The sequence below is a fragment of the Branchiostoma lanceolatum genome, chromosome 14, assembly GCF_035083965.1.
Source record: "Branchiostoma lanceolatum isolate klBraLanc5 chromosome 14, klBraLanc5.hap2, whole genome shotgun sequence".
Taxonomy (NCBI): Eukaryota; Metazoa; Chordata; class Leptocardii; order Amphioxiformes; family Branchiostomatidae; genus Branchiostoma; species Branchiostoma lanceolatum.
The window spans coordinates 10,825,022-10,845,671 of NC_089735.1; the positions used below are offsets into that span (position 1 = coordinate 10,825,022).

A 20,650-nucleotide genomic window follows, 5' to 3' on the forward strand; every position below is an offset into this window, starting at 1 on the left:
AAAAAAGATAATATTATTATAATGTATAATCTAATTAGATGTATGTGCTCAAAGAGAAATTGTATGCAACACTCATATATCAAGATGAATTTTGCAAAAGTTTTGAAACCTTTCTTTAATTGGTATTAACTTACTATAGCATAGGTAAGAATAACTCACCCGTTCTCAATTGGGATTATGCTTTTTCAAGTAGTTATTACCGTAAAATTCCTATTTACGTACGCACCCCTCCTAACGTACACACCCCTGATTTGGGGACGATTCCAGGCCTGACTCAGTGATTTGAAACGTTCAAGGGAAAACCCTCCTAACGTATGCACCCCCTCTCCAGCATTTCAGTGGATGGTTAAGAGGTTGACATGATCATCCTTCCGATGATGTTTACCGACTTAAAGGGTAACTGAGAAAATGTTTCTGGGTACAAAATATCAAACAATTTAAATACATGTATTATCTATTCTTTATTACTGGTTGATTGTGTGGTAGCATTCCACACTTCATTTGCATGAAAATGTACTGTACTCTCATGCTGATATGCGATTTTTCCGAGGAAGCCCCTCCTGACGTACGCAGCCCGACTTTGGTGTCGGCCTCGAGCACCTGTTTGCAACTTGAAAAGTTTAAAAAGTGCGTACGTAAATAGGGATTTTACGGTACTAGTGGTAGTGTAATGCGGCTCTGCTACAGGTCACGTTTTCAGCAAAGCACACCGGATCACCGCTCCTCTTCTCAATATATATGTTGATTGGCCTGAAGCTGCCAGATACACGGTGCCGTCAACTTTATGTCGCCATCTGAAAGTATGACCGTAAATTGTAATCACAAATAAGGTTCAAATCTAGACCAGGATCAGCCTCTGACAAAGTGCACCCATCTTATCTACTGTCCTTAATGTAAGTCACATGCCAGAAATGGCCAGCGCCATTATTGGATCGAGTCACTTTGCTACATGTTTTATATGTCTGGACTGTGCTTCAGACACAAGGTCACTTTGGAGCCTTAAATCAAAGGTCCAACATACAGGTCCCCTTGATTAGATCAGCAATGCCAGCAGGGATTGGCTATTGCTCTCAACTATGTCATGCCATTGGTTGTAAGTCTGACCATTCAATGTCAGTTGAAAGTCAGGGATATTTAGACTAATACCTTATGTCCTGTCTCTCTGATTGGTGTATTTGTGTCTGTAAGTGTATCTGTAACTGGCTCGTAAGGATCTCCCCTGAAATTTAGAGTATGATGATGCTTGGGGTAAAATCATTCAAAATTGTTAGCAAATTGGTCCATAAGTGGGGTATGTGAAGGTGATGGACATTCTTACTTTGTATCTCCTTTATGGCATTGAAAGGCAAAGAAAAACGTTCAGTAGAAAAACTCTATAAGTCTAGATCTATTTCTGAAAATCAGTGATGGTGCCGGGATTGCAACTTATGATTGCTTGGGTGCCAATATTCCATGATGCCGGCTTTAGAAAGATCCATGGACTTACTTAGAAATTGAATTTCAGCTTTGCAAATAGGCTCAGTCTTGTTTGTATATAAAGGATTCCAGCCTGTCTTGTTGCAAAGGTACTGAATGTAACATCAACTCTGTGTTATTGAGACCCTCTCAAGAATGTCTTGAACTCCTGGCTATCTTAAGTGTGCATACCTTTGGGATTACTAGATCTTTTTAAATTCTGTGGCAATCTTAGAGTGCCCAATGGAATTATGTGAGTTGCCTGACACGTCTTGTGTGTGCTTGACATTAAAAACTTTCCCTTCATTATTTTGCAGGTCCTTTGGCCTTTTCATCACCATGTTTGTCCCGAGACCAATGATGGTGCTACCAGTGGGTATCATACTGCTGTTCCTGGGGCAAGCCTCCGTGGATGCGGAGGTGTTCACTGCCCTGTGCGACATGGAGTACCTGGTACACATGGAGAAGGACCTAGTCGACTCCCTGGACCGGTACATACAGCAGGAAGAGGACAAGCTGAACAGAATCAAGACGTATGGCTTTCCACATGTTTTCATGGCTTACAGTATTGTGGTTGTTGTTGTTGTTGTGATTGCTCCAATCTTACAATAGGGGCTTTAAATGTGACATACAGTTCAGTCCAAAATTAGTCAAGATAAACATCACATCATATATGATTATTGTAATGCCTTATTATGATAATGATATGTGTAGAATAGTATGGCCATTTTAAAACGTCATATCCAGGGCTGCCTCCAGGACCTATCCCTCCGTCCCAGGATGGAAATTTGCTTGTTGGGACGGAAAAAAATTTCACCCTGTCCGTCCCAAAATCTTAACTTAATGACATTGAATTGATGAAACTGTATCTTTGTAAGCTTAAAATGACGAATTTAACGAACCAGCTCCCAAACAATGAGTTGGACAGAAAAAAATGCAAAGCTGTAGACGGCCCTGGTCATATCATACATGTATGTAATACTACTTTACTACTAATACTAGGTAATCATATTCACTTCTCTATGTTATGATGCATGCTTGATTTTTGTCTTTTTTGTGGCAGCTTTCAGTCAAGGATCAGAGAAGTGTCCCAGATGGCAATGGAGGAACCCACCCGACACCTGCACCACCCAGTCAATGCCTACCTCCTGGTGAAGAGGTTCACTCGAGACTGGCCTCTCCTGGAGGCCTGGATACAGGAGGACACTGCAGAGGGTAGGTCACATACATGTAGATGTTTTCACAAAAGGGTTGGTAGTGTGGGTAGTCCAGTGGCTAGCAGCCCTGCCTCTAGACCTAGAAGTCGTGATTTTGATCCCGGCTGTGTCGCTCACCCGACATGCACACTACCAGAAAGGGTCGCAGTCCTTAGGTTAAAGCCGTGGTCCACCTTTCATTGTACTTGTCGAAAAGCGCTAAGGGAATTTTCCCTGTACAATAAATCTGTAAATACTATACATAGTGTCTGTCTTCTCTGTCACGACCAGTGGAAGACTAGCTCTTCAATGAACTAAACTGGATCGAGATCACTTTCACTTTCTGTTCCTGGCATGTTGGAACAAAAAAGGAGGAAGAGCCTTGGAACAAGGGAGAGAGGGAGACAGAGAGAGAGAGAGAGAGAGAAAGAGTGTGTGTGTGTGTGTCAATGTATATATGATTGAGAAGTTTTCACTTATTTCTTCTTTGAACATAAACAAACTGCTATCACACAACACTGGGAAAATGTCTTAAAACTTAAGTCTTCTTAATATATGAAAAGCAACATACATGTAGATCTACTGTTTCACCTGATGGACAAAAGATTTTCCAATTTAGCACGTTTCTCACGCTTACTTTTCTATGTCAGATTTCCTGTACAACATGACAAAGGTCAAGGAGTCGTTCCCATCAGACGAGGACTACATCGGTGCAGGGAAGGCACTGGTGCGACTTCAGGACACATACGACCTGTCCACACAGAACATTGCCAAGGGCAAGATGGGCGAAATCGGTATGTCAAGAGAAGTCTATTAGGACCTTATAAGAAACCACTAGGTCTTAAGACAGGTGCTATGCAGATATTAGATGTGGTTCCATAGTATTATTTTTAAGATTCTTGTTCATATATGCAATTAATGCTGCGTACCTAAAGGTAACATCAGGTACAGGTACAGGTACCGATACAGAGGTTTAGGTACAGGTCCGGACCTGTACCTGTACCTGAACAAATTCACATGTGTTCCTCTGAACTTCTTCAATCATGACAGAAACACAAATAAACTGTTTACTGTTTTCAATGTGTCAGCATCTTTATTCAAAGAACATAACTAGGTTTCCTGCCGCCAACCTCCCTTGGCCTTGCTATCAAAACTCCCGGCCTGCCCGAATGATCTGTTGCATATTAGATATGCTGTTCCCAGGTGTCGCTTTGGTCACGTTTGGTGCTGCATGAGGTCAGGAGATCAGTCACAAAATAAGCACATACTTGTTGTAAATTCATATCGGTACAGTACCGGTACTTCATGATCCGGTATTTTGGACCTATACCTAATCAATTTTTACGGTACAGTACCGGTACGCAGCACTATATGCAATCAGTCATTTATAAGACTGCCTACCTAAATGGAACATTTGGTACTGGTTCAGAAGTTAAGAGTGCTTGTACCTGAAAAATTTGATAGTAATCTGTGTAATCCTTAATGAAAACAGAAACAGTAAACAGAATGTTTATTTGGACTTAAGGTAAATGTCATTCTAGGATCTTACTTTTGTAAATATAAGAGGATCTCAAATCAAAGGTGGCATAGATTTTGACGCCCATTCAATGTTAGTCTTTTTCCAGTGCAAAATTTCCAATCACATCTTTGTGGTAGGAGTTACAAATTTTAGTCACAAAATCGGTGATTAGTTTACGATGTATGATGATTTTATTTAGATACACTTCTGGTACATTGACATTGACATTCGGTATTTTAGACCTTACCCCTACAAGATTTTCCCGGTATCATACTGTTATGCAGCCCTTATTATGTTTGATACAAAAACCAGTGTCCTGTGATATTAGTGTGTTGCCATGTAGCTACAACTTTTGTACATTTTGTTGCATCTGTCTATACAGTGATGTCTTCTGATTTTTGTCTGTGAAGCAGTAGAGTGCTGTCTGTTGTGTTTGTATAAAAAATACCTCTTTGTGTACACTCCAAACCTTGGTCTTACTTGTAGCTACTGCTACTCGGCCAGATACAGGGTTTACTAAGAGTCCCGAGCTTCTGGCGGAGGACTGTTTTGAGTTGGGACGGCTGGCGTACGTCGACCAGGACTACTACCACTGCGCGCTGTGGATGGAAGAGTCGCTGGCGAGACTCCAGCCCGACCCCATGTCCGACCTCACCAGAGATACCATTCTGGATTATCTGGCTTATGCTAGTTACCAGGTATGGCTTGGGGAGCTGGGAACTGTGAGTCGCATTTACTGCTATGACGTTTAACACACTAACGCTTGCCTGCTGACTTAGGCTGTAGCAAATAACAGACTTGACTAGACTGCACTAATGGATTAGGTGGATCACCTTTTCATCTATCTCATTAAATGCAAGGACAGGGGTTTTTCTAGGAACAAAATTGCAAGGGGGAGCATTGCAAGGAAGGAGAGCGACCAAGTGGGGGGGGATAAGTGTGAACCCCCCCTTCCACGGTGTGGAGGTTTGGAGAATCTTAGGTTAAAATGGTGCACTCTAACTAAGGCTTCCTGAGGGGTGAAACTACTGTAAGACAGGTCAAAGTTGAATGTGACCTACAGGTAGTAGCATTCCTGGTCAATCAGAATTTTATGGTTGTCAAAGGATCTGCTTCCCAGGGCATGGTCAGGGGCACGGGGGCGCGGCGCCCCTGTTACCCTCTTTAGAAAAAGCCCTGCAGGGAGATGCAGAGCACTATAGATAGCACAGGGGACAAAATCATAACCATGACAACTGGTATGTACTGCAAGCATGTTGTAGCCAGTTCAGTCAAGTTGTCATGGTAATGATTTTGTTTGCCCATGGTTCCCTTACTTCCCTATGTCTACCAGCATGCAATGGGATCCGTGAAAAGATGTATTGTGTTACACATGAAACCTTAAAAACTCTAAACAATCATGACCAATACTCACAAACGTTTTGTTATGTTTTGTTTTGTGGATACCCTTTGTACTTATGAACCAGAACATAATCTTTTATTGTGCATGATAATTGAATCTATGACAGACCAGGAAAAAATGCTGAATATAGAATGACATTTGTCATGTTGTTGTCCCTGTCTGTTGTTATTCATTAAAGGTGCCCTAAGCGATTTCAGGGGGTAAAACTTGAAATATTCTGGGGAAAACAATTCTGTTTTGTGAGGTTGAAATTGACATTTGCTTCCCCATATTAGCACATCTGCATCATTATTTCAGACTTTGGGCGTTTAAAAATAGCACAGAAGCAAGCCACAAAAGGAGTATTTTATTTATTGGGTCCCCCCAAAAATCAGCCCAGAATCCAGCAGTAACCGTTTTCTGTCGACAATTTTCGGTAACTTCCGGCCGCGTGACGTCACAATGCCCAAGGACATTGAGCCATGACCATGTGATTATTTCTTCGGATGCGTTTGGGACTTATCGGTCAGAATCGTACATGTTCGGAAGATTTGAAATAATGGCTGGCCTCCAAGTGCTCAGATTTTCAATGAGTTCCCACCACACAATGACATCACATTTTTGCTCCATGATGGTCGATATGCGATGGGATAGTGTTATCCAAACTTACTATGGATAGAAATCAGAAAAAAATATGATTTTGAATATATGACTTTCAGCGCCCTAATATTGCTTAGGTTGCCTTTTAAGTATTTGCACATAACACATATTTCAAACCTATGTAAAAGCTCACAGGAAGACATAATTCACTTTGAGTTTAAACCAAAAGTAACTTGTGCTTCATGTCTACTATCTTACATGAAAAGAAATCTATAAGCCTTCTTTATCATTCATGTTTGAATGAAATCATATAAAAGGCATTTTTATTTACAGCAAAACAATATCGAGCGTGCATACCAGGCCACCAAGGAGCTTCTTAAAATCAGTAAGTAAAACCTTCATTTAACTTATGTTAACATAATAATATATTATTGATGAATTTGTGTATTTATCATCTCATGATAACATTCGGCTCATATCTGAGCAACAAAAATACACTAGTGTTCGTTTGATTCCAATGGTGCTTTGCTCTGGCTGGTTGAAAATGTTTGTTTTTTCTCCAAATCAGATCCTGAGCACACTCGTGCGGTCAACAACATGAAGTTCTTTGAGAAAGAGATGGAGAAGTCCCAAAACCTGGTGACACCGCAGAAGGAAGAAGTTGAAGACACTACAGTGCGAGGAGAGTACAAGCGTGACCTGGCCCGAGACTACCTCCCAGAGAGAGAGATCTACGAGCTTCTCTGTCAGGCGGATCAGCCAGAGATGTTCAACATCGTAAGCGATGAATCTTGTCTCAAATTCTTTATGATACAGTTCACTAATTGTGTAGTAGTTGCCAATGTTTTGTTAGGCATGCTACCTTCCTCGGGCAATGATTACTGGTTCTACAGTGAGAAGAATACGGTCCTGAACATGACTAAGTTTGTATGCCCCCTCATGAATTCTCTATATACTTTGTAGGTTTTAGTTTAACGTACGAAGTGTAACAAAGGATGGCACAAGTGTTGTGGTTTAGCTTTGCTAGTAGTAACATTATTGCCAGGAACTTGGCAAAATCAATGTTTTGAATTATTCATGTTCCTGCAAATTCTGTGAACAGAAAACCCCTAAAATATTTCACGATTTATAGTTCTGACAAGGGAGCCTAATTTTGGCATGCATTTGTCTTCAAACTATGAAAATGGAACTGTTACACAATTATCTTTCAACAACTCCCAAGGTCTTATACCTACTTAGTCCCCAAAGAGGTCTTATTGAAACCTTTTGTCCTAAAGAATGTTGTGACAAATACTTCCATTGAGAGGGAAACAGAGAGAGATTAATTGTGCTGAAAGATCTCTTCATCAACTAGAGCCGATTCCCTTTTCGGATGGTGACGTAAAGCTGGCGGCCCGTGTATGAGGGAGCTTCAGGCATAAGCCTGAAACCTCTGCACATAAAAGAACCCAACACACTTATCGAGAAGAGTATGGGTGCTTGGCTAAAAATGGGAGCCGGGGTCCCTTCATGGATTTGGGTCACATTTCTTTTTTTTTTTTTTTCTTGCTATCTTTAGTAGTTGTTTAAAATTATGTAATGTTGTATTGTCTTCCTACCTCCTCCTGGTAGACCCCTTCGAGGGGGAAGCACTTGAAGTGCCGGTACTTCACCAACAACAACCACCCTCGGCTGCTGCTGGCACCCCAGAGACTGGAGCAGGTCTTTGACAAGCCCAAGATGTGGATCTTCCACAACATTCTGACTGACCCGGAAATGGAGGTCATCAAAAAAATCGCCCAGCCACGGGTATGTCACTTCACTGTCTCCTGAAATATACAAATGTATTGTTTTTTTATTTCAAATTCAAAATCCCTTTTTCTTCTTTGAATTTATGCTAGAGGTAAAATCCATGTTCGATAGGTCATAATGATATTTTGGAACCCACATTCACTGTCACTTTCTAACAGTGATCTTTGCTGTGTTTTATAATGACATGTTTTTTAAAATTGATTTCCTGTTATCGGTTGGATAAGGCAAAATAATGTAATATACACATGTTTATGTATAACTAATATGGCTAATCATTAAAAAGGCTTCATTTGGATATACAATTGTATGTTTTTGTGTAGCTCGGGGTCATAATTTTGTTGTGGAATAAATACAGTTGTAATTTTTTAAAATTAATATATTATATTATAGCATGTTGCTTGGAAACTTTGAAAATGCATTACAGTTTGGGAATACAAAAGTCAAGACTATTGTGATTCAATACAGAAAAATGAAACAACATGAAATTGTTTCAGGTATAAAATCTAAGGGTTTTCTAGATAATCTCTGTCATGAAAACTTCTGTGCATGCATTTATTGTGGTTTATTGAGATTTGTAAGAAAGACAATTTTTTTTCCTACAAAATTACAAATTGGTGCATAGCTCAAAAGACAGAAATGCTAGCGTCTAGATTGGCTAACTTCATTCCATGTGCAAAGCTTTTAATATTTTTAATGGTATTGCAAAAGGCTGCCACACATATGATATACCATGTCTTGGTGTTTGTTATGTTATGGTATTGTTAATAGATGTACATGTAATTCTAGTTCCAGAAATAAGTTGTTTGCTTGTTTGTTTGTTCTGACTGTCACTGTAACTGACTGGTGTACATTTGAATGTAGGGCTGCATACCAGGATGATACTGCAAAAATATTTAGGCACAGAAGTATAAACAAACTTTGTTACCAAGAGCATGCAATTTCTACATCAAACTTTCAAAGATAAAAATCTACAATGTAGCACTGGAAAAAGATGAAAACATCAAAATGTCTTAAAATCAACCACCTCTTTTTATTTAAGAGCCTCTGCAAAACTCTGCAAAAGGTTCTATGCATTACAAAACAAGAGTTCAAAAAACAATCTGTCTACTTATATTTTACGATCATTGAAGATAATGTGTTACTTTGCCAAATTGTTCAGGTACGGGTACCTAACCCTCTATACCTGATGTTTCGGTACGCCGCCCTAACTGTTGTAACTGCTGCTATAACACGGCTGCACCGCTGTTCATGTCAACGTTGATGTTCGACACACTGCCTCATGTTGCCCACCTCTGTCTCCCCTCCAGTTACGACGAGCTACAATCCAAAATTCCATTACAGGGGAGTTAGAACACGCATCCTACCGAATTAGTAAGAGGTGAGTTGTCGTGGTAGCGATCTGAACGTACGCGTTTCATCACTCACTAACGATTCTTCCCGTATCCTTCCCTAGCTTAGACGTTCGACTGCGCGAAATTTAGTCACTGGACAGTATGAACCTGCTTTCTACCGAATAAGTAAGGGGTAAGTACCTCGCACTTCCAGAGCCATACCTTTTGAAGGGACTGGTATATTTGGTGGCAAATCTTGGGCCAGCTCTGTTAGGATTTCTGAATTAGATTTTGATTGGATTCTGGTAAAATCTCAGTTAAAAACTGGTGAGATTTTGTGAATGTGAACTTAACCCAAATCAAATTTGAAAAGGGTTATTTTCAAACTGTGTTCTTTTGAGATAGCCCAATTTAAAACTGTATACATTTACAAAACGTAACCAGTTAAAATCGGATTTGACCAAAATCAGATTTAATTCCAGTTTAACAAACCCCAATGTGAACACAGAACAGGGTGTTAGTGTTTACTGGTCACAAGATTTGTCTATCTGTCCCTGGGTTCTAACAGTTTCTGGGGAAAGAGAAAAGGAAAATAACCCTCTGGTTTTGTCTGCTGGTATTAATCACCCTCCCCCACCCAAGCCCCCACACATGCAGCGATTACAGTCAAACACCCAAGGTCACATACATTGTAGGTTATGAGGAATGTCATTTTGTTAAAACTACATTTTTTCTTGCTAAGCTATCAGGTAAATTGAATATCATGACACAAATTCATACTCAATTATCAAAATGTTTTCTTTCCCTCCTTTGACACAGCCTTTCTTTCCTCTCCAACAATCCCTATATTCAGATTGACCATTATTGCTGACTTGTCCAAGCAGTTTCCTTTCAGCAGATTTATATGTCATGGTAGAGACTGCGATGTGGCAGAATCGCAAATTCCACCAGTAGAGATTGTGATCGGATAAGGATGCTAGGAATGTGTTAAAGTTGTCTCCCATGTTTAAACAAAATGTAGTTTCAAGTCAATCCATAATTGATTGATCTAAAATGATACAGATAGAAGTTTGATAAGTTCTGTCCTTTAAGGAAATATCCACTTGCATAGAAAAATTTAGACTACAAGTATGATCAGTAACTCTACTAATAGTTTCACTGATTGTACAAGCTGAGATCCTAATCGCATTCTCTGTCAAAAGAGACTCCTGCAATCTAGTGACAGAGTCTGCGATTCTGCCAGATTGTAATCTCTGACAAAGACGCATACACGGAGAGCAGGTTCTATTACTGGCAACCATTACACCATCATCACGATCAGTTGATGATCTCACGTATACTATGACTTATTTTACTTTGATGCTAACCTTTATGATTTGTTTTTGTTGTGGTATTATGACTAAAAAATGACTAATCTGTGCATCCTGCATGCATTGGCTGCTTTGCTAATATTAATTATACTTTTTATTGTTTAGAATTGTCTATCTTTGATATCTTGAGTTTAAAGGAGTCCTAAACTCCAGAAGGCGGTGTTATTTTCCACTAGATTATTATCAATCAATACATAATCAGCCGACTTTGTACATAATTCCGCTTGTGGTGAATTACACAAGGTGTGTTTTTTAAAACAATATGATACTCACTAAACCCCTGCAGACCCTACCAGTGTATTCCCTATGCCTAAACATATATTTTTAAACGTGGATATTTTCGGCGTAAAAGAGGGTGGTTAAGCACAATAAGAAGGCCAATTGTTAATATGATATACAAGAGCACATAGCAAAAAGATATTCCTTAACCACCCTGACATTCTTTTTGTAATCTAACTTTTGTAAGGCATTGTCAGGCACATTGTAAAAAACACATAGGCTGAGGGTCACCTGGGGAATTTGGTAGAATACTGAATACTTTTGGATGCGCACGGGATAGTGGGTACTTTATCGTATACTGTAAAAAATATTCATTTCTACTTCCTAAAATTACCATCCATTGGAAAATAACTCCCCCCTCTGGAATTTGTACTCCACCTGCATGTTAGTGAAGATTTAATGAAATTAGAAGTGTAGCTGTATCTGATGTTTTTTCTTAGGAGAAAGCTCCAAAACCTAGACGTGTGTCGTTTAAAGTCTTCAACACTTCTTTTATTTCATGAAGTACTCTTGTTGGACACCCTATAATGGGTTGAAATGTTGAGATGCAATATTGTGTACTTTCTTTTTGCAATTTTGTTTTTTTAATGTTCAAAGCCCCTCCCATACATACATGTAGCTGTGTATCTGTCCTATTCTAGCTCCAGTTCATCCCCTGATCGCTTGCAGGCAAATAGGCTGGCAGTTGTTAATCAAGATAGTCAATTGGGATTTGAATATTCACCTAAGAGGAAACTATGATTAGCTCCAAGTCGCTCGATAATCTGTAACGGAATGCACTTGATCTCTGATTTGGTGCCTGTCAAAATATTTGACACCTGAAATGATAAATAATATAAGGGCAAAATGTTTAAATGAGGACACCTGTTCCACAATATTTGTCTTGAAAGCAATCAGAGTAGCAAAGCGGAGCTAGAATAGGATAGATACAAGAATACTTCCCATACACATGGAAAGAAATGTGGATTTTGTTACCATTTGTAACCTTTGGTAAAAGCTCTGTTTGTACCTTTAATTGTACAGTGCGTGGCTCCAAGGTTGGGAACACAAGGTGATTCGACGGGTGAACCAGAGAGTGGAGGATGTGACGGGTCTCACCATGGAGACAGCAGAAGAGTTACAGGTAAACATGAACTACAACAGAGTTCCTGCCACCAAAGTTTGCACCTTTGGAGACTGCTTTCTCAAGGTCTTACTTTTCACATGCTAAGGCCAGGCCAATTTATTTTGTTGCTTTTCGGCATATCCTGTCCTGTTTTTCCCATTTTGAAAAAAAAAAAAAATTTGGTCACTATTCCCATTCACAAATTTTAACTCCCAATTTTACTATTTGTTCAGTTGTAAAACTCGATTATAAGCCACCAAAATAGATTATAAAGGCCTGCACATACTTAGAAAGTGTAGTCACATCATTGATCTTATAGTACAGACGAAGCCACTTAATTGCACATCGGATAAACGCACACCCCGTTTAATTGCACCGAATCCCAAAATCCCAAACCGGTTCCCATTCACTGCATTGTTAGTGGCTCCGCATATCTGCACCGCACATTGTCACTATGCCGGATAACTGCACCAATTTTTTTTAAAATCCTCGACAAGTTAACTAAAAAGGTGCTCTAAAATCGGAAAACGTCGTACAAATGAGCCGATACCTGCCGGTGTAAAGGCGCAATACCGCCAATATGTTTAAAACTGTTTTAGTAACGAAAGACGGCGGTCTCCATTGACAGTTATGTTGATAGGAATCATATGGGATGTCCCGGGCGGGTCGGCATTAAGACACGCACGCCTACCAAAGGCGGCATTGCGCTTTGGCAGACAGCATGCTGTACTCAATAAAGATTGGTTTCTACCTGTACACTGTCTAATTACTGTGAATGCATTCATGTTCGCGGGAATTTGATTTCGCGTCGCGGCATCGCTATTGTCACATACTGCTGCAATAATAAAAGACCGGCGTCTTTACGTCACATTCAGTCGGAAACCAAACAGCGACTCGGCAATGGCGTAGGTGGACATAGCAGTCGCTTTTGATGGTGCGGTGCTGACGTGATGGCAGAGCTGAATCCGCGTCGTAGAAACTTCCTGCATTCGCCGGAACGAGGTGTACGCGGGTTCGGCTCTGCTACATGTATAAGGAGAATGATCTGTCATGTCACTGATCAAACTGGAACTAAGAACTCAATATTTTGCTGGTTCTATGAGGTATGGTAGCGCAAGAATCGTTACGTTAGCTACTAAGGTCAAGTAAGTCTCGACTCTGGGGCGTTATCCAGTCTGTGATTGAGAAAAAACATGGTGGTGCGGTCCAGCTAGGAATTTCGCATAATTGCACCAGCCGGATAATTGCACCAAAACCGCTGACAAATGGGTGGTGCAGTTAAGCGGATTCTACTGTACTAGATCAAAGAAAGGGGTGCATTGCATAAAATGAGCCATACAAAGCTGAAACTTGAATAATCCTCTTATTCTTTATGTTATGTAAACCCTTATCTTCACCCCAGACTATTTGCAAAAAAAAAATTTTTTTTTTTTTTCGCCCTGTCGCTCCGACTTTTTTTGAAAAATCTGAGAAGCAACCAATTAAATTGGTGTGGCCTAAAGTATGTTCAACACAGGGACATGTAAAATGTAGTTACAAGATGTACATTAAAACTACATGATTTCTTCTTACACAGGTTGTCAACTATGGCATGGGTGGACACTACGAACCACATTTTGATTTCGCAAGAGTAAGTAGCATGATCTTGTCTGTCTATCAACAAATTCATACAACAACAAAAAAGAAGAAAAAATCATACCAATATTAGAGCTGACCAGTTTCTAGAATGTTGTAGTATTACAGTTTTGATAGTGGTATGACTGCACTCATATTTAAAATTTTAATCGGAAAGAAAGTTGCCTGCTAGAAGCTGTTACGATGCATTGATGCGCGTTGATGTAATGATCTCGAACGACTGAAACTACCACATATTTTCACGGTTAACCTATCCTACACATACCTACAGTAATTCAATCCTTCCTTTGGTATAATTTTGCATGCAACAATTTGACATGTTCCTCACTACCCTTTGGTGCCTGGTTGAATAGCTCATTTCAATCCCCATGTCTTTTCTTTTGCACCCCTCCCTCAACATCACGTAGAAAGAGGAGAAGAGTGCATTTGACCCCAGCGAAGGCAACAGAATTGCTACAATGCTGTTTTATGTGAGTCTTTCTTGTGTGACGTGACGTGGTGAAAGGGGCACGAGAAGCAAGACAGTAGCCAGCCGGCAAGGAACCTTAAAAATCTGTGTTTGAATCTTTTCAAATCTTCAGCATATACGTGATATCTTGGAGATGGCATGGCATCTGGTATCTCATGTTCATCCTGTGCTGGTTGGCTGCGTCAGGCTTCTTTGCGTCCGAGTCACGTTAGTGTTTACATGAACCCATTGAAATGAATAATCCAGCTGGACTCTCTAGCCCTGTATCCATCCTATTCTATGTCCAGTTTGCTCCTCTGATCACTTCTTTGCAGACTAATTTGGCCCCCATCCTCATTAGCATCCATAAGGGCTTCCTATGGGGGGTATGGAGAGTAGAATTTGGTAAAAATAGGGTGAATGATTGGCCAGGAGAATCAGTCCGCGGGAAGCAAATGGTGCCCTGCAATCCTCTGGCAAATATTCTCCCTATAACCAGCGTAAGTAGTCTGATAGAGACTACATCCATATTGAGACCTTTGTTCCTCAAGTCCTGTATTATTTCAAGAATCTAATATTTCTCAGAAGCAGTACTAAGTGTAACAGGATCAAATTTTGCATGCTTATTTGAACCCTTTTAATATGCTGTGGACAGTGTGACTTAGAGCCAATCAGAGATCTCAAATATTCAAATTCTAAGCGTTAGTCAGTTAAAGGATAGCCTAACTATTTGCCATGGGAATGAATTGGAGGAGCGAATTGGAGCTAGAATGAGATAGATACCAGGCTAGGACAATCCCCTATGTCAAGCGGAACATGTGTTCATTTCACTGGGTTTGTGGAAAACTAGCAGTGATGTTATGTAAGATGTAACATTTTGCATGTGGTTCTTTCCCCTCACCCAGAAAGAAGAGGTAAATGCGTTCAAAGAACTTGGAACAGGAAACAGAATTGCTACCATGCTGTTCTATGTGAGTTTGCCCCATTTTTGAAGCGGCAACGGTAACCCTTTTTTGCGAGCTCAGCTATGGCGTCCATATCATGAAAAGCGTTAAAATTACTTTTTTTTTCTTTACTGTGTCAAAAAATGAGGCTTACATGTTTTTGAAAATAAAGTGAAGGAAATATGTATATGGTAAGGTTTTTCCTCAACCGGCCTGTGAATTGTACTAATTGTGTTGTCATATTGTAATGTCACAATCTATGTGAATAACAGAAAAGATGAAATACCAAATTTTCACAAACTTGCCACAAACTGACGAACAAGACAATTTGCATGGTTAACATAATGAACATATCATTTCATGCTCTGCAGTAGCTCAATCTCTATTTCACTTAATAAATGTTTGTATTTTTTATTTTGTCTATTTCAAAGATCTAACCTACAGATATTTGTCCTTTTGACAAACTCCTTGGAGTAGAGAGAATTTTTAATTTGGTCACTTGATTTACATTCCTAGTGGCCCTTTTGTGTGATAGCTTTGCCAGGATCCCCCATGCAGACCCTCTTGTGTTCATCCCTGAACATTGAATGATAGTCATGATCCAGGTTCAAGTTCGGACCCAGAGCTGATCCCCTGGACCTGAATTGTACCTGGATGTTTTGGACCGCTCCCAGTATTGTTATATCTACATGTACTAACATAATACACATGTATCCTCCACCCTGAAAAATGTGCCTAAAGAAATCTCCAATGCAATGTCCCCCAGTATAATGCACTCTTGCATATCTAAACTGTACATACCTTTTGGTCCTGCACTAGAGATCTCTGACACATCTCTTTCAAGTGGCTGATATATACAATGTATACTGTATATGTAACCTGGCAGATAAATGTTAATGGATGTTATATTTTTTAACCTTTATCACACCGAAGTAGCCATTTGAAACCCCATTTCCTATTGGTTACAGAGATAGGCAGCAGGGAGAAGGTTAAGATTCTGACTGGTGCTTACCCTTGTTTTTACTTGTACATGGACTTATTAAAAGAACATATCTACAATATTTTATCCTACCCTTCTTACAGATGAGTGATGTGGAAGCTGGAGGGGCCACTGTTTTCCCACAAGTTGGTGCCAGACTAATCCCAGAAAAGGTATGGAATTATTAAAATAAGGAAAATCAAATATAGTGTTTGATAAATCAGTGAAGGTTTGAAAATGGGGCCTCAGAAGGTATTTTGTTATCAAAATATACTTACCCTAACTCATTGCTTTTTTCATGTTGTTACATGTGTTTGTTGTAAATTTTAAACATTCAAGTTTGTCAAACTAGGTTATAAAGCTATAGGTCAAAGAATCAGTAGTACACACACACAAACACCTACAATATACAGATAGAATTACATCGGCTACTCTTCAAATACTTTTCCCATTAAGTTATTGAAAATGATGAGTTAGCTATGATAAGCATTACGAATCCTGTCTATAGTGACCACCTGTCCCTGTAGATTTTATTGGTACCCTGAGTGGTTTTCTTGGGTAGTGTTCCATTGCTTAGGGAGAGTACTAGATGAAAACTGTTACACATGGGTGATGTCTGTTTCAGGGAGCTGGTGCGTTCTGGTACAACTTGTTTAGGAGTGGGGAGGGCGACATGCTGACCAGACATGCTGCTTGTCCCGTGCTGGTAGGAAGTAAATGGGGTAGGTGGACATGCAACATTTCCCAGCTTTCAGTTATGATAAGTTTATTCTTAAGTGGCAATTTTAGTCGGCCATTGCCAGAAGTATGACATTTTTGCCAACATTATGATGATGGAACAGATTCCAAGCTTGATTCAAATGTACAGAAAGCAACCTGACTGAAAGTGAAGGAAATCCTACGCATGACGTCAGGGTATAACTGTACCTTTGATTCCAAGCTCAAACAATCATCTCATTAGGCCACACCATCTTGATTTCTTGGTTAACGGATTTTTTGAACAAATGCTAAATTCCAAAATCAACATGAAAACAGAATCTCAGAGGAAAGTCTGTACTTTGGTGCACACAGTTTCAGGGTGTGAACAGGGTCAGGTGCAACTTTTCACCCCAGCCTTCTGTTTTCATGATTTTTGTTGTTGCTAAAATTTAAAAAAAAATCTGTTAACCAAGAAATTAAATTTGTGTGTCCTTAGGTCAACAAAATGTTAATCACATTTTGATTTTTCCACTGTATTACAGTGTCTAATAAGTGGATTCATGAACGAGGCCAAGAATTCCGCCGAAAATGTGGGCTGTCTCCGGAGGACTAGCGACGGCCCCCCTCCCCCATACAGTAACCCTAGGCCCCACACAACCTAGCAGTACCTTGTATACAGTATGGGTTGGAACCCCAAACTGCTAAGTCATACATTTTACCTGTAGAGTTATACCTGGGTATTTTAGATATCTTAAGAATGAACCTTTTGGAAGTAGACGCTCTTGCATCTGTCATTCAAAAAAATTCATTACTATAAAGTCGGAGCTTGGTGCTTTTTATTACTTGTTGTTGCCTTGTATTTTAAACTTAATGTGATGAATGATGTTTTACACCCAGTTTTTAAAGACAGTGAATTCTGGACTTCTTGCCATTTTATTGAGCGCTTATTTAAGTTGTAACAAACTTACAGTAGAAAGGAATTTCTACATGCAATTTTTAAAAATGTGTATATGTACGACAACAAGTTGCACAATGGAGCTGAGAAGATATTACAAAAGTAAACGTGCACTGTTAAACAATATGCAGAGCTTGATGCATTAACAGCTGAATTATTATAGAATGAAGTTCTCAAAGCTGGCATAGGAACTAACTAATAGTCTATTCGAGCTCAAGTCTTAGATTAAACATGTTTAAAACTGTTAAAAACTCAGGAGCTTGAACAAAGTTTAGTATATGTAAACCTTAGACAGCAAACTCAAAAACAACTCTCTGGTACTCTTTTAGACTATTTGAATTTTTCAAGGTTTCTAAAGAAATATTCTTGGTTTATTTTTAGATGCAAGCAAGACATAGGAATTGTTGCTGATAAAATGCGTTGTTGGTACTTTTACAATCATGTTGAAATATATATTCAATGCTGATCTTTCTGTGCGTATTTTACTTTATTATTGTCTTAGCATTGAAAATAACTTTTTCTGAGAGAATTTCATGATCTGTGAAACATATCATTTGTTTTCCGTAATGATATTCAGTGTACTGCAAAATACCCAATAAGGTATGTATTTAGTACTTATTTGAAGACAAGGGTTACTGAAGAATTTACAACTCTACTTCCATGATGTAATGAGATGGATATGACAGGCTTGGTCAATGATTTGCAATTTGCCATCACACATGCCCACAAAGGACATATTGTCACGCCACCTAGCAGCAAAGATTAAAATGGCAGACACAATCTTCTGGCTAATGTTTTTTGTGTGTCTTTTTAGCTTTTAGTTTTCACTGTAACCTGTTTGCAACACCTAGTGCAATGGGGATCAACATATAAAACTGCTTCTATAATAATAATGATAATAATATCAGGTGTATTTGCAGCCAGTGCCACAGGCAGGTACCCAATGTGTAGGGTAATGAGGCTGTTTAACGTGTTCGAGGCACCTCCTCAAGCACGGGACCCCCGTTTTACGTCCCTCCCGGAAGACGATTTCGTGGAAAGCTTCGTGAGGCTACAGCAATCCGGACGTCCTTGGTTGGTCCTCCATCCAAGCACTGTCCGGACCGCGCGTTGCTTAACTTCCGAGATCGAGGGATCGGGTGTATCCAACGCGCCTGTTCTATCATTATTTTCAATACTTTTACAATTCTGAAATCACGATTAAAAGATTCCCACAAGGAAAAGTCCAGACATGGTTATAAAGCTGTCCATCAAAAGGCTAGTGTTGAAGGAAATGTTTAATTGTCTAGACCATGGAAGTATTCTTTTCATGAATCAAAAGCGCCCTCTATCTATCAGTTGCAATACTGCAGCAGTAAGATGGCAGAATTCTGCAATGTGTCCCCACATAAACTTCCACTTTACTGGCAGATACCAACATACACTAAATGCCATTGCAGTTGTGTTTTCTGAAGAACAATTGATAGTAAAGCTGTCATTTGATAATGATTATTATCCGATGTTGCGTAGACAGTGATTTCCCTGGACACCAAAGTACATGTATGTCAACAAGCAAAGCGCTTCAGGCATTTTCAATGTGGTACACATGTCTATTAACTTACCAATTTTGTCCCTTTATAATTACCTGGTTGTCAAGTGTCGTAGGGGCCCTGCAAAGCGACGTTGTTTATCAGCCTCCTCCATCCCACTCGGTACTGCATCATCGGGAGGACTGTTACGAGGGTCTTTCCCGTCCATTCTTTGATGTTGTCAGCCCGCTTTTTCTTTTGCCTCCAGGTTTTTCTTGCTCCATTCACCGTACCTTATAGGATTACTTTGGACAGTCCATTGAACTCAATTATGTTTATCTCATTGTCCATAGCTATTTAATTTCCTTCTATTCAGTATACACCTTTCTCACAAGGTGGACATGATAGAATGAAAACAAGGCCAATGTGGCAAACATAAGACCGATCCTAACTGTCAATCACAATTAGCATTTCAACCAATGATAAAATGGTAATAAGGGAATTGACCAATGAGGAAGTGACTGCATGTCCGTCAAATATCTGCATTTTTATTTTGCATTGCTACATTTTCCATGGGATCGGTCAACGTGGCTCTAAATTTTGTAATCTTTTCTATGTATTGCACTAGTTATATTGATAATTGGATATCATATCTTAAAGTTTTTTGATTTGCAAGGAAAGCTAAATCTGTAGATAATTTTGTTTGCCTCATTGGCCTCGTTTTCATTCTATCATGTCCGCCGTGTGAGAAAGGTGTATATTGTCTTTCAGGTGTATTGTTAGGAGACTTTCAAAGTGGCAGTGTTGTTTTATGTTGTTTATAACCACTTCATTTGTAACATGGTCCAGGTAAGTTATACCAAGGATTTTTCTGAGACATTCATTTCCACTGACAGTACCCTTCTTTGGAGCTCAGCATTCAGTGTGCATGATTCACAAGAATAGAGGGAGATTGAAAGTACAAGAGGCTGTAGAAGTCTTAGTTTGGACCTTATGCTAATATTTTATAGATCAGTTTCAGTTTGTCAAGTACTTTTAGTGTCATTGCTGCACAGGCCAAAATCTCAGGTTTTGGGCCTTCTTCACTTAGTTATAATTGCTCATAAGTATTTTAACTTCTTGACAGTCTCTAATACTTGTCCTCTGAAGGCCGATTTCTTACTTCTGCTTTTAGAGGGTGCCACATTAGGCTCTCTTGGTGGTTATGATTTTTACCAGATGCAGAAATGTAAACTTATCAACACATTCTTTTCAGGCTGATTATGTCTTATGATATAGTTTTGATTTGATTTTTTGTGCGCACACAGTAGTGTCATTGTTGCAGCTCTGAACATTTTTCAGCCACCGCGTTTTGATGAAGATACAACTAGAAGTGGGCTCTTTTATTCTCCCACTTAAACCGTTCCCATGTTTAATACCCGGTATACATGAATTCCATATACAGGTTGTTCATAT

The 20,650-nt window shown here is 39.5% G+C and overlaps 1 protein-coding gene across 6 annotated transcripts in view; it reads left to right on the top strand.

Moving 5' to 3' along the window:
- LOC136449125 (prolyl 4-hydroxylase subunit alpha-1-like) overlaps positions 1-18,467 on the top strand; it is a 29,413-nt gene extending 10,946 nt beyond the window's left edge. Inside the window, exons 2-15 of one of the 6 annotated variants that reach the window (XM_066448953.1) lie at positions 1,773-1,988; positions 2,519-2,670; positions 3,302-3,445; positions 4,657-4,892; positions 6,485-6,536; positions 6,720-6,928; positions 7,763-7,939; positions 9,250-9,320; positions 11,946-12,045; positions 13,604-13,657; positions 14,070-14,132; positions 16,138-16,206; positions 16,659-16,755; positions 17,275-18,467. In XM_066448953.1, the coding sequence (XP_066305050.1) occupies positions 1,795-1,988; positions 2,519-2,670; positions 3,302-3,445; positions 4,657-4,892; positions 6,485-6,536; positions 6,720-6,928; positions 7,763-7,939; positions 9,250-9,320; positions 11,946-12,045; positions 13,604-13,657; positions 14,070-14,132; positions 16,138-16,206; positions 16,659-16,755; positions 17,275-17,345 (1,689 nt within the window). In that variant the 5' untranslated portion in view covers positions 1,773-1,794 and the 3' untranslated portion in view covers positions 17,346-18,467. Of the gene's footprint in view, positions 1-1,772; positions 1,989-2,518; positions 2,671-3,301; positions 3,446-4,656; positions 4,893-6,484; positions 6,537-6,719; positions 6,929-7,762; positions 7,940-9,249; positions 9,321-9,395; positions 9,467-11,945; positions 12,046-13,603; positions 13,658-14,069; positions 14,133-15,015; positions 15,082-16,137; positions 16,207-16,658; positions 16,756-17,274 lie in introns of all 6 variants that reach the window. The other 5 variants (XM_066448951.1, XM_066448952.1, XM_066448956.1 and 2 more) reach the window with 5 other exon arrangements.
- Positions 18,468-20,650: the final 2,183 nt, after the last annotated feature.